Source organism: Pteropus alecto, unplaced genomic scaffold (genome assembly GCF_000325575.1).
Source record: "Pteropus alecto unplaced genomic scaffold, ASM32557v1 scaffold120, whole genome shotgun sequence".
Lineage (NCBI taxonomy): Eukaryota > Metazoa > Chordata > Mammalia > Chiroptera > Pteropodidae > Pteropus > Pteropus alecto.
In genome coordinates, this window is record NW_006430061.1 from 2,309,458 (window position 1) to 2,324,071 (window position 14,614).

General features: G+C 45.8%; 1 protein-coding gene across 3 annotated transcripts in view; it reads right to left on the minus strand.

Annotated features, from left to right (window-relative positions):
• INSC (INSC, spindle orientation adaptor protein) overlaps positions 1-14,614 on the minus strand; it is a 118,568-nt gene that overhangs the window by 34,439 nt on the left and 69,515 nt on the right. For 2 of the 3 annotated variants that reach the window (XM_006904745.1, XM_006904744.1), the window contains 2 exons: positions 12,966-13,079; positions 6,539-6,664 (listed from right to left, as the gene is read on the minus strand). In XM_006904745.1, the coding sequence (XP_006904807.1) occupies positions 6,539-6,664; positions 12,966-13,079 (240 nt within the window). The remainder of the gene's footprint in view (positions 1-6,538; positions 6,665-12,965; positions 13,080-14,614) is intronic. The other variant, XM_006904746.1, reaches the window with a different exon arrangement.

Sequence of the window (14,614 nt, forward strand, 5' to 3'; positions counted from 1 at the left end):
TGTAGCAAACTAACCCTGTGGCTAGAAGCAAAAGCATGCGGTTTCAGCCCAGCCTTGTCTCTCCCAGCGTCTCTATGCCTTCTAGCCTCAACTTCCTCTTCTGTGAAATGGGTGTGACCATCTCTCCCTGCCTTCCTCACAAAAGGATTGTGAGAATCAAATAAGCAAAAGAATAAGAAACACCAGTTAACTATTTTTCTTTGCAAATATTACATATTTCTGACCATCTGCAACCCTACAGGGAGCAGGCAATGGAGAGAAAGTTCTGTAAAATAGCAGCTGGAGCGTCGGCGCCTCCCCATCACCCCCCTGTACCCTACTTGCTCCTGCCCAGGGTCTCTGTGACTTCAAGAGCCAAATCCAGGCCTCCCTGTCTCCAGCTTGGCCCTTCAGATGTCAGGGCATTTCAATCCCAAGAAGCTGCCCCAGGAAACAAGGGCGGAGGGTAAAGGAGACAGACAGCAATTTTTTCATTTCTGGCCATTGACGATTTTCTCCTCAGCCTTGAAATTGAGCCCTCCTCCCCTGCCTCCCTGCTCCTCTTTAATTTCTCCATCGATTTTCATTAAACTCTTACCTTGGCTTCAGCAAAGAGTGAAATCCTTATTTGAAAAAAATTAAACAAGAAGGAAGAGGATGGGAATAAAAGGAAGCTCTGTTGAAAGCAAGATTGTCTCTGGTCTCAAGGCTGGAAGAGGCAATTAGTAGAACTTTCTTGGAGGTTTCCTTAAGCTGTCTGAGCACAGGGCTTAGAGTTCATACCTCCCACGCCCCTTATGGCCCTAGCCTTGTAAGTTCCTGTCCCTTAGATCTCCAGCCTCCCACCTAGACCAGAGCCCCCAGTCCAACTCCAGTGCCTCTCCAATCCCATCCTACGCCCTAGCCCTGTCCAACCTCAGCCCCTGCACAAACAGTGCCTTGGCCATCCCATTAGCCACTTCTCCATTTTATAAAGCAAAAATTGAGGTTCAGAGAGGAGTGACTTGCTCCCTTGCCCCCTTTCAGCTTCTGCTAAACCCTGCAGTCTTTCCTCTTGGAATGCCAGGCTACCTTCCCAGCTCTACTATTCCAGGAAGGCTGCTCTGACCAGACCAGGCAGGCTGGGTCACCTGGCCACCCAGATGGAGATCGGTCCATACACTCTCATTGGGCTGTGTGGCTCTGGGTCCCTCACTCCCTCCTCGGCCCTCATTTTCTTCCTCCCATCCTTTCTAAAGTGGGCCTAGAGAACACTGCCTCCTTTTCTGGGCTCTCCCAATTCACTGAACATGGAACTCCTAAAAGACTTAGAACCCGACTGGCCCACTGGCCAAGACAGCTGTCTCTGCTGAGGCCACTTTCACCTGGCCTGCCTGGGAGCTCCTCCCTGACCTTCTGGGACCAGCTCCACTGCCTCTGTGGTGCTGCCTGAACCAGCACTCCAGGCAGAAGTGGTACCGCAGGCCTGTGGCCTCTGACAGCCATGGGACAGGTGTTCCCACTGTGTATATTGCTAGGCCTCTCCCTGCTCAGCCATCCTGGGAGACAGGGAACACAGCTCCTTGTCTCTCCTCCACAGAGCCCAGCCAGGGGACTGGGGAATGAAAGGTGATTGCCTGCCAAGGACACAGGGAAGGTAGGATGGACTTCCTGAAACTCGCTGTTCCAGGAGGAACACGATGGTGGGGAGGCAGTGGCCCAGTGTGAACCAGACCTCTAAAAAGAAAGAATAGAGCCTTGAAGCATCCTCCAGATACCTCTTGAGAGTCCGTTACTGTGTTTGACATCTTGCCCCTCTTTGGGGAGTATCTGTCTCTGCTCCCCACCAAGGCCAACGACCGAAGCCTGGCTCCAGGGAGCCATTCCCCTACAATCCTCACCTCAGAAGGCCCCGCGTTGCACAATGTAAAAAACACAGGCTTTAGAAACAGCCAGACTTGGGTCTGAATACAAGCCCTACATTCATAAGCTGAGGGAACACGGTCTCTAAGCCTCAGTTTCCTCATCTGTAAAATGGAAAGGTCATGAGGAGTTGTGCTCCAGCCATACCCAACTTGTCCATACTGAGCACTGGGCAGCATCTCTGACCATGCTAGCTCCTCCTGCTGGCATGCCAAAACGCTGCCTCCTCTACCAGATGGTAATCTTCCCAAGGTCAATGATTTTTTAAAAAGATTTTTATTAAAATACAGCTCACATACAATATTGTATTAGTTTCAGTTGTACACCATATTATTCAACATTTACATACATAAAGAAGTGACCACCAAGAAGTCCAACAACCATTTGACACCACAATAGTCAGAGGTCACTGATTTTCAAAACCCCAGCAATTGGCACTGTGCCTGCTGCAATCATATTAGCTACCATTTATTGAGTGCTTACTGCGTGCCAGACACTATGTTACTGCATATCTGGTCTTCTATGACAGTCCTGGGAGGTGGATTTTATCATGTCATTTAATTGAAGAAACTGTACCTCTGGTAAGTGAAATAACTTACTCAGTGTAGCGTGTCCAAGTTCATAGGTGAGGTTCCAACCCAGGAGAGCCTGACTCTCTAAGGCCATGCGTTCCCCACCAGGCCAGGCTGCTTCACAACAAAAGAGCGATGAAAGAATGAATTAGTAGTGTGATTAGACGGTAATGGACTGGGTGAGTGAGCAAGTAAGCGAGTGAGTTAAAAGTGACTGACCAGATGACAGAAGGAATAAAGAAGCAGATGCCTAAATGACTTGACATGAGTGAATGAAACCACAACTAAATCTATGACCACACAAATGCCTCAAACCTGACAGAGCTGAGGCAGCACGTAGCAGGCCTGGGGATGGATGGGGGTGTCTGGTGACCTGACTAGACCCACACCTCCAATGCTGAAATCAATACATGATTTAATGAACCTCTTCAAGGTTGGGGGGATGTAGGGCGAGTCACATGACAGAGATGAATTTCACCAAATCCAGCACAATTTCTCATTGCCAATTAATTAAGTGAGCTTCAGCAAGGAGGCCAGGCCAGTAAATCAGGGGAAGCTGGGATTTGGACATTATCTAATTAGGGCGCGAATGTGCCTGGTGAGTGGGCAACTAGCAAGAGCCCCTGGGCACTGCACTTCCCCACCCTGCTTTCGCCACGCATGTCCTGCTGCAGTTACTACCAACCAGCTTGTCCGTGGACTTCACCTTCCACCCTAAACACTGACAATGGCAGACCTCACCAGAGCAGCTGAAGACAGTGCTCAGCAGCCCAGGTCACAGAAGCGGGCAGGCATGGTCAGGACTGGAGGAGGGACAGAGACAGAGAGCATGGGACACCGAGACCCTTCCTGGGTGTCTCCAGAACCCCTTACACCTTTGGAAGTGGTGTGATGAGGAGGAAGAGGGTGGCCTCCTGATACCGACTTTCAGTCCTGGATCTGCATGATGGTTCACAGCCCAGGCTGGCTCTGTCTCGGCAGAGCGGAAATTAAACTACTGCCAGGCCATTTATTAGCTGTGTGCTTTTGAGCAAGTTGCTTCAGACCTCTGAGTCTCCCTTCCTTCTATAAACAGTGAGCATAATAACAGCATCAGTGAATTAACAATTAAATGACGCAGTGACAGAAGGGACTTAACAAAGTACTCGCCCAAAGCAAGTATTTGATATGTTAGTTATTGTGTTTATCCATTATTGTCATGGTATTGTCATGGTATTCCCTGATAGAACAGGGGTCAATAAACATTTCCTGTAGAGGGTCAGATAGCAAATATTTTTGACTTTGCAGGCCATATGATCTCCTGCAGTTACTCAATTTTGTTGTAGTATGAAAGCAGACGTAGACAACACCTGAACAGATGAGCATGGCTGTGTCCAATAAAACTTTGTGGATCAAAATTTGAATTTCACATAATTTTCATGTGACACAAATGTTATTATTCTTCTTTTGATTTTTTCCAATCATTTGAAAATGGAAAGAAAAAAAACAAACAAACCATTCTTAGCCCATGATATATACCAAAACAGGCAGCAGGCTGACTTTGGCCCACAGGCTATCACTTGCCACCCCTGCACTAGAATGTAAGCTCTGTGAGGGAAAGGAGTTTAGCCTGCTTTGCTCACTGCTGTACTCCCAGCACCTAAAACAGTGCCTGGCAAATAGCAGATAGTCAATAAATATTTGCTGAATGAATGAATTACATGCTGTGTGATTCTGTGCAATAAGTCATTTCACATATCACCTAGAGATGTGTGATTCATCTCTAAGCCTTGGTTTCTTTATATGTACACTGGGGATGCTTGCACACTCAAGGCAAGCATCAGATGAAATGAGAATGCAGGTGGAGCCACTTCTGCAAGCTCTGTGGCTGCGGCACAATGTAGTTACTCTTTCTGACCACACGGGGGCTCTTCTCAGCAACTCTCGCTCCCACTCTGTGATGCTCCTGAAACATCTGGGACAGGCATGAGAGTTGCCAGTTTATAGAAAGAAATCTGACCTGGAGAGGACAATGCCCAGAGCTACCTTCTCCTGTGCCAGGTGGGGGTGGGGAGCAGCACACTGGCCAGTAGCAGCAAGGTACCCTAGGGTTTAATTACAGGGACTTTTTCAGTGCTCTGAAAGCATTCAACCATCAAGGCAGTGGGGTAGACTGGGCATTAGACTCAAGCAGACTGGGTCCAAATTCTGGTGCCAAATCTTACCTCGTGATTTTAGGCAAGACACTTAAACTGCTGAGACTAAGCTTCCTTGTCTTTAAGATGAAGATGTGAACAGTGCTCACCTTACAAGATCTGGTGAGTTAATGAAAGAATGTGTGTGTGAGAGGGTGCTTAGGAAGCCCTCAGGCATGGAGTGTTCTCTTTGTCCTCCGGCTTAGCGGGTCAGGGTCTGACTCCCAGGACAGGTGGCCTGATAAAAGACGTATTCTGGCTTTAAAGCAACATCAGGAAGGTAAACCGAAAAAATTGCCTCCAGCCTTCCTCTACAGGTTTTCAGCTCTAAACTAAAAAAAAAACCCTGCTGTTTTTCTTCCCTAGACTGAAATTATCCTGCCGCTCTGCAAATTCTCTAGAGCCAAGAAATCCACTGCTTTTGGAGGACTGGTGATTCTAGCATCTTCTTTTTTCTTCTTTCATTATTGCTGCCAACCAGCATGAAAGAAGAGGAGAAACAAACTACGTCTGGCCAGTTTTCCACTGTCCAAAGAAAAACATTTTAAAGAAGAAGAGAGGAATATTCAGCAAATGATGCTGGACTTGCTTGACTCATCTACTTCATGGAGATTGTCTGTCTGTCTGTCTATCACATCACTGACCCCTCCTCCAGTTTGCCATCCAGGCAAGCACACATATACAAAGGGCTGGCATTTGCTCCTCCACCACCTTGCTGTGTGACGTCAGACAAATTACTTCCTCATTCTGAGCCACGGCCTTCTCATCTATAAAATGAGCAGATTCCTCCATCCCTAGCTAAGAGCATCTTCTGAGCCCATGATCTTGTGACCCTGTTTGGTAACCTGAGTCGATTCGGAAAGGGGTAGGGTGGAAAGTAAGACAACCGTCTGTCTGGCAGTCCAGACCAAAATGAAGAAGCTGGGGTAGGGTGCACAGGTTTTCTGGGCAGCCAGGACCTGGCTATGACACACTATGCAGAGGAAGAGAAGCAATTTGCTTGCCCAGCCCCATGTAGACCTGTCACAGGAACAGACTTAAGGTTTCTACCTCCAACCTTGCAAGCACCATAATTGTCACTAGGACACACCAGGCCTTTCCACCTCTCTTCCACAAAAAAAAAAAAAATTCAGCATCTTTCCTTGAAACTTGCCCCAAATGTCAGCCCTAGCTTCACCAATCCTCCTGCCTAACGTCTCTGGGGAGCCATCTGCAGGCTCAGACCCACTCAGGTCCTGGTGGAGGAGAAGCCTCAGCCCCATAACCTGGAATGGGTGGCAGGGTCAGGTGGTAGTGGCTGGAATTAGTCACCTTGCTCTAGGTTGGTCTGGAGCTGAAGCACCTGTCCTACCAAAGACCACCTTCCCTCTAACCCAGCGCATTCCCATGCCATGTTGACCCGGCATATGCTTGTACTTAGCCTTCACTTTCCTTTATCCTAGCTCTCCAGTCTCTAGTCTCGGTGGAGCCCCACCTGCTTGCCAGGGTACCCAGTGCTCATTCTACTCTTGACCATTCTGTCCTCGGAGGAGCTGGATCCTCCACCTTCTGCCTGAGTTCTGCCATGAGTGAACCAAATGCCCTGAACTTTGACACCACTCCCCACCCTACTTCCTGCCTCCTGCTCTGTTCCACCCACTGGGCTCTGTTGGTCATTCCACCAGGAAGTGCTAAGTGCCCCTTTGGGCCATGCCTTTCCTGGCCGAGTTCCTCAGTCCCTGTCCTCTTAACATCTTCATTAACTCCCAGAGTCAAGATCCCAGCCGCCTCATCTGAATGATGCTCAGGAAAAGGAGGGACTTGAGGGACATGCTCTATGAAGAAACCCAGATGGCCACCAGGAGGCCTTTTCCTCCACCTACCCTCCCTGTTCCCGGACCGCAGACTGCCTATCCAGCCAGTTACACTCACCTTCTCCAGCTGGTGGACCCCCTCTTCTACACAGCAGATGGAGGCCAGCGTGCGGAGCGCCTGGGGGTACAAACACCGAAAACTGTCCTGTCGGCAGACCTTGAAGAGAGCAACGACTCCGCCCTCCTGCCAAGGAAAAGAAAATATCACATGACCTACCTCATGGTGTGATCTTTCCTTATGGCTGACTCAAAATTAATTGACATCCCTCAGCAGGTATGCTGTTGTGTCTGTAAGGTGCTGAAATTCGGCACCTCAGAATATGAAACTATAACATAAAGATTATTTTGAGCTGAAGGCAATTGAGAAGAAGCAGATACAAACTCTCTTCCATCCTCCTATTTGCCTAAAAGCAGAACATAATTTACAAAGTTGTCCTCCCTCTCCTGTCTATTAGGAAGGATAAAACGTAATCCCCAAAGTCAACATTAGAGCCTTATCACCTTGGAGATGGCATCAGAGGAATCTACATAACAAACTTCACTCCAAGCCTTTATTTACAATTAGTTTCCCATATAATTGCCTTCCTACAGTTTGCTACCTCAGAGACACAGGTCCTTTTCTTTTGTCTTATTACTTCACTAAAAATGTACTGTTCCTTTGCTAAGATTCTGCATAAGCCCAAGTTCTAACAAACTCTGAGTTATTCATCTCGGAGTGCTTCCATGTATAAGTGCAGTTCGCATGCTAATAAACTTCTGTTTGCTTGTCTCTTGTTAATCTGTCTTTTATCAGTCCAATTTACAGGGCACCCGCCAGAGAACCTAGGTAAGAAACAGAAAAAAAATTGAAGTCCACAGACACACACACACACACACACACACACACACACACACACACACACACGCACGCACGCACACATACCCATCCTCACATGGATGCCACAGTGAAATGCTAGCTCCAGAAATAATGTCACCCTTGATACCCCAAACTAGAGGGGGAGTCCCCAGATGCTCTGGGGCTGGAGCCCCAAGGGCCAGGGTAAGATGTTTGCTAGGGCCAGGCTCAATTCTGTTCCACATGGCTACCAGACACCCAGCAACTCCCTCTCAGCAGCCTGCCCTGGAGCAAGCCTGGGACATCTGAGATAGGGTCTGAAACAAGTATGAAGCCAGAGGCGGGAACGCAAGCCTATATGTCCAGCAACCACCCATCACTTACTTCTCAGATCCTCCCAATCACCATGGTGGTCACACAAAAAAGAAGTTTTATATATATCAATACTATAATTTATTCTCATTTTGTGATTGAATAAAACTGAAGTCCAGATGGGTGAAATAATTCACCCCCAATTCCCATCATCTTTGTTTTCACTCCTTCATTCGAGATGATAAACAAAAAAATAGACAAAACAAAACAAAAACCCTTTAGGATGGGCCCAGCTCTTGAGAATGAGCATGTACTTCTCCTTTTGTGAGAGCTACTCATGGAAACACCTTTACCTTATAGAGGCTTCCCAGGAGAAGTCTGCAAGTGAGGCACTCATCCTAACAGTCATATTTATTCTATAAAAATCACCGGAGCCCCCTCAACTCTCAGAGCAAAGTGAGAGAGCGAACAGAGCACAAAGGTGACTCAACCTGGCACCCAGAAAACCAGTGGCCACACCACCATGGGCATCCAGAGCAGAAGCCAGATACCCAGCTCTGCTGGTCATTGATGATCTCCCTTTAGATGGAGATGTTTATATATGTGTGTTTTTATATGTATGTATGTATATATACATGTGTATTTATATTTAATCATATATAGTAAAATATTATTTATATATGTACAATGATAGAGATAGATGACTAGTAGATAGATGTCATAGATAAAAGAGATAAATAGATAGGTATTATAAATAAATGATTGATGATAGGTAGATTGATGATAGACAGATAGATAGATGATAGATAGATGACAGACAGACAGATAGATTATAGATAAATAGATAGATAGATAGATAGATAGATAGGTATAATTTATGTCTGGAACCAACGGCAAAGAATTGGTGCCAAAGAACTCAGGCCAAGCGCCAGGATCAATGTGGCAGCCTTCCTTTGGCTCAGGAAGCACTGAGCCCAGCATAACTATATTTAAGCCTCTGCACCCATAAGCATTGGATTTTCATTACATCCTTTCTCAAGCCTATGAAAAATGGCCTTCTTAGCAGTTTTAGTTACTGGGAGAGGAAGGGGGTGGGGAATTCTGAACCCAAACTGAGGGGATTCTGGTTCAAATCCGGCTCTGCAGCTGGTTAATTTTGGCCAAAAATGGGGGTCATGACAGCCACATGATCGAGCTTTTTGGGGAGTAACTGAGTTCGTATATATGAAAGGGCCTCACATCCATTTCTGGACAGCCAAGTGAGGGTCAGGCTATGGAAGGCTTCCTGGTCAGAAGAGTGTCTCGTACCCTTATGAAAGGTGTCTCGAGGGCTGACATATGTGGGAGGGAGAGGAGGAATGAGGCAGTGAGGAGGTGAGATGGATTAGTGACACGGACCACCCTGAAACCCTCAGTGAGGACCCGAGAGTGGCACTCATCTTAGCGTAAAGCCGGGAATCGCCTGAGCTAGCAGAATCCTACTGTTGGCTGGAGCTTGTTTAATTTTATAGAAAGCTCCAGGCTCAGAGCCCAGCTGTATATGATGTACATTATTCAGACAGACTTGGGATAAACTGTCATAAAACTGGAGTATGCCACCGTGGAGTGTATAGACCAGTGCTGGGAAGAATCATAGAGAAGCTGGGATGCAGGGTAATTTCAACAAAGCATAAGGGAATTTTCTTTGCTTTGCACTCAGAAAGGGATGGGGTTTGCTACCACCACCATAGGGAAGACTGGGTTTGTCCTTGGCCTGCACAGGAACCCAAGAGGCTGAACTGACAGGCCTCAGACCGGCTGTCAAATCGTCTCATGGATGCAGCTCAGATGGACGGAAGACCCAAAGACAGACCACACTGAGCCCCAAAGAGGTGGGTGGGAAAGGCCACTGGGGGAACTTACCCACATCTGTCACAATGTTGGGCACCTTTCCTGAGCATTGTCAGTGAGGATGTTGTGCAGGGTATACCAGAGACTCCCAGCCCCTGTGTCACTGCCAAAAATAGATACCCCAAAACAGTGATTCCACTGGAGGAACTAGTCTCACCACCTTCCAGGCTAGAAAGATGGAAACCATCACTGAATCTTCTCTCTACTTCAATCTCTGTCCACTCTCTCCCAAAGACCAAAGATATAAGAAGGTTGAGATTAAGATTCTGGAGTCAGCAGATTCAATTAAAATCCCAGTTCTGCATTGAATGTGTATGACTTTGTTTCTGAGCCTCTGTTTCTTCATCTTAAAAATGGGAATTATAATAATAACCATCCTAAGATTATCAGAAGCAATAATGACATAATGAATGGAGAGCTTAACATAACGCTTGACATATAGAAAGGACTCAGTAAATAAAGAAGGATGTGGAAGGTGGGAAGTGGGCAAAGGGAGAAAAAGTTTGAAAAGGAAAAGAAAGACAGGAGGAAGGGGAGGAGGACATGCTGCTACGAGGCAGAGTTCATAACAGTAACTAAGAGCGTAGCCTGTGCTGCCCAACGGACAGGTTCAAATCCCACCTCAGCCACTTACTAGCCATGTGACCTCCCTGTCTCAGCTCCCTCACCTCTGCAATGCAGATAGATACAGCTACCACAGAGGATGAGGTTTAGATAGATTATTATATAGAAAGCCCTTAGAACATTGTCTAGCACATAGCAAGTGCTATATAAATGTTTTTTTTTTAATTATTTCTACTACTACTATAGCTACCACCACCACTGTCATCATCAAAGCTGACTACTTCTAGAGCTTTAGAAATCTCAGGTCCTCCTTTTTCTTCCCCACTCCTGCTGATGCCTCCCAATGCCAGCCTTCCTCTGCCTCAGGCCTGAAGTGGGCAAGCCGATCACTGCGTGGTGTACCAAGAGCAGAGAAGAGGAAATCCTGTTTAAGAGGGAGCCAGAATGATTGAAGCAGGAGCTTTGCCTGCAAAGGGAAGTACTCTAAGTTTCCGAGCCAACTGAGCTAGTAAAATGGAAACAGCATTGACTCCAGGACTGAACAAACATGTTTTCAAGTTTCAGCTGCTCAAGGTATTCAACCACTGTGCGTCCTGGTGTCCTTTTCTGTAAAACTGGGTCACTGATACCCGACTCGGAGAGGTGCATGTAGACAAGATATGATAACTGTATGGGTCGTGCCCAGCACAGGGCCTGGCACTTTAAAAGTAACCAATAAATAGTCATTTTTCATATAGTTATTGTTAATATTCAATGAGACATGCATATTCCCTTGGGCAGGTTCTGATGGTATGTGGCCCATGTCCACACTCAAAGGACCAGCCAAATCTTTAAACAACTACTGGTTATAGTTCTTGAGAGCCCAGGGCTGGTTTTGGGGTGGACAATAGTTAAAAGAGCTGAGGAGGGGTCCTGGCCCAGGCCTTTCGGCCCTGCTCCCTTACTACTGGAAATGCTTGGGATCAATATTTAACTAGTGGTTAAGTCCTGCTCCCTAGAAAAGACTAACATCATCTTTGGCTTAGACCCTTCTCTGCTTTTCTGAAAGCCAAGTAAAAATGCAAGCAGGAAATAGGGGCTGCCTCTAGCACATGGAGACAGAGCTCGGAGTGCCTGGGTCCTGGAACAGAAAAAGAGCTTCAGCAAAGTTTTCTTCCCAGGAAACTTTTAAGGCCCATGCTTTCCAAAACATAAAAAGACTTCAGGCCCCAGGCTGACTTTCAGCAGAGTTCCTAGCCCCTTTCATGCCTCAGATCCACACCTGGGGCCCAAACCCAGCCAATATTTGCAACTTATTTTGAAAGAAGAAAATAGTCCTTGTTCCAAAAGAGAGTCAGCTAATTTCTGTTTGAAGTTAATCATTGACCTGACATTGAGCCAGTTCCAGCACCAAGTTGGAGCAGTTCTTTGTCCTCACAGCACCAAGACAGACCCCTATAGAGTCAACACTCTTGATCAGGCTGAATGACTGGATCACAGGATCCTTGGAGAGGGCAGACCTGATGTTACCTTCTCCATCCCCTTTCCCTCAACAATACCACAAGCTTTCTAAGTTAAATCGAACCTAAATCACTCTCTGAGAGATAGTGGTCCCAACTCGAGAAGCACATTAGAATCACACGAAATGATAAAATATCCACCCCGGGTCATATTCCAGACCAATTAAATTTGAATCAGAACATTCTTAAAACTCCCTACTGAGTCTAATGTGCTTATAAGGTTGAAAACTTCTGAGTCACACTTTGGCCCAAGAACCTGAAGGCCCAAGGATTGAATCAGAAGTCACCGCCATGGGCTTTAGAACCAAAAACTCAATTAAAAAGTTTTAGGCTCTAATTCTGACTCCATTCTTTATCAGTTATGGGACCCTAAGCAAGTCCCTCGAATAATTGTTTCAGATGGGAACAACATGGTACCTACTTCACAGGATGGTTTTGTGATTGAAAAGAAGCAATATATGTAAGGCATTAAGCACAGTGGACAGCAACATTCAAATGTCAGCTATTGCTGTGATATATACTTTCTTTCTCCCCTGGTTAAATATCTTTCTCTTCTAGGTTTCCTTCAGAGCTTAGATCAGTGATGCTGATAGTCTGGCCACGCCTCCAAATCACCCGTAGAGCTTGTTCAAATGTCAATTCCCAGGTCTTACTGCAGGACCTCAGTAAACCTTGGGTAGTAACTAATGTATCTGTGTTTTCCAAAAACTCGCAGAGCAATTGTGATACAGAGTCAGGACTAGGAACCACCAAGCTGGAGCATCTTCCTGTGACTGGTATCTTAAGTCTATTGAAGGACAGAATTTACTCCCAATTAGTTAACTGGCTCTATCCCCACTGGTGATGTCATTTCTCAAATAAAAAAGTAAAAACAAAACAGACGCTAGTGAAGTCCTCGGGCTACCAATTGCCTATATTTTCCCTAAATGTTTGGACTTCAAGTGCAGGGACAAATTGACCATGAAGCTAACACATTATAACTCCCATTGAAATTGATGAAAACCACTGTCTTTTTCCATTGTCTTCCTCTCATGTAGTATTGGAGTGGCTGCAGGCATTTTGGGGATGCAGCCAAGAACTAGAGTTGGGGAATAGATTCAGTGTGGGTTTGGTGGGATATGTGGAGATTGGAAGGAATGTCGATATTTATGATAGACATCTTCCATGAAGAAAGATGACAGAAGGTCTGAGGGCACTGAGACGTCAAGTAGGGAATGAGTGAGAGGGCCGACCACTATTAAAGATGGAGACACCGAGGCCCAGAGAGGAGACGTCACTCTTCTGAGGTCATATAAGAAGCAAATCAAGAGTCAGGACAATTTCCTGAGCCAGTTGTTCTCATTCTCCCCAGGCCTCTCATTTTGGCTTCCAGCCATGAAACTTACCTTGGCTATGATACGGCACAAGGGAGCCCCCTCCTGGGTCAGGCTGAACAAGTTCCCAGTCGTGGATTCTGTGGTGTAGATATTGTCAGAGGCATCAATTTTTCTCACCAGTGCCTAAGAAAAGAGAGCAGTTTGATGGTTACTCCCTCTCACCTACCCTCTGCTCATCTTCTTTAATGAAATATCAATGGGTCCATGCTCTAAGAGGCCTCTAGAATCTATAATCCTGCCCCATCCACCACCTCACTATGGAATGATGATGTTCTAACTTTGGGAAAGACATGAGTCAGCATGGAGTCTGAGCTACATTTCAGAGATAGGGGATTGTTTCAAACCGCTGAGGTATGGACAACAAATGTGCCCTGCTCTAGTGGGTCAGAAAATCAGCTCTCGGCATTGATAATGGTCTCAGCAATACCCTTTTATTGTGCTACTGGCTCCTAAGGAGGACAGAAACCAGCTGTTAAATAAACAAACCATCAAGTTGAAAAACAATGAGTTGCTACAGCTATGATCAAAGAATCTGCTTATTTTGGGTTGTTATTAGCGAATGGGGAACTCCAGCTGGGTGATGGGTTTAGGTGTTGAGTTAAGAGAAACACTACTCTACAGAGGCTTACTGCTTGGGTGGGGGGACATTTGCATTGGGTGTCTGGCCAAGCCAAAACAGCAACATTGGGAGTCCTGTCAAAGAGTGGGTAAACTCAGTAAGGAAAGCCACTCTGGTCAAGGGTGAGGACCCAAAGGATAGCTAAATCTAAAGTGAGAAGGCAGGGAATGACTGAACATAGGACCCAGGGAGGCCCAGGAAGAAAAGCAAATGGAAAATTTATCAATAAGAACATTATTCCTAGAATAGTTCAGCTTATTTCTGAGAAAAAGCTTTTCACATATCTTGAAACCACTTGATAATCAGTCATTTACTTTGAAGTATATGATTCACTGATTATAAGTGATTTCTATCCGCTAATTTATGCTAGTTTCTTGAGTTTCTCCTGAGAGGTGGGGAGATGGAGGTTGGGGAGAGTTGCTTTTGGGGGCTCATGCAAGAAAGTAAGACCTCCAGAGATGGGTGCTCTGAGCAGCCACTTTTGCAATTTTGGTTGCCATGTTTATTTTGAAATACTAAATGGATTTGTTTCTAATTAACTCTGGTGTTACGGAAAAGACACTTAAAAGGAAATGAGCTCTGAGTTCTAGTCCAAGGTTGCCTTTTTTTTTTAAACATACTTTGTTGATGAGGAAGTGTGTATATGGTTAAAAGCATGGATTCAGGAGCCAAACCACCTGGGTGAAAATCCCAGCTCTGCCACTTCCATCTATGTGCCCTAGAGCACGTAATTTATCCCTTCTACGCCTCAGTTTCCTCATCTGCAAAACGGTGGACATAACAGTGTCTATCTCTTATGGTGGTCGTAGCCATCTACTAAGGTTGTCAATATATATAAAAAACTTCTAAAGGTACCTGGAACTGAGGAGCAAAATAAAATTGTTAGCAGTTTTTATTTTGTGATCTTAGGCAACTGAAATAAACACCCTAGTCCTCAGTTTCTCCACCTGTAAAATGATTAAAATTAAGGGAGTTTGAGGCTCAAGGTAAATGACTCTTCTTTTTTCTTCTTTATTCAAACTCATAGGATTCTCACACT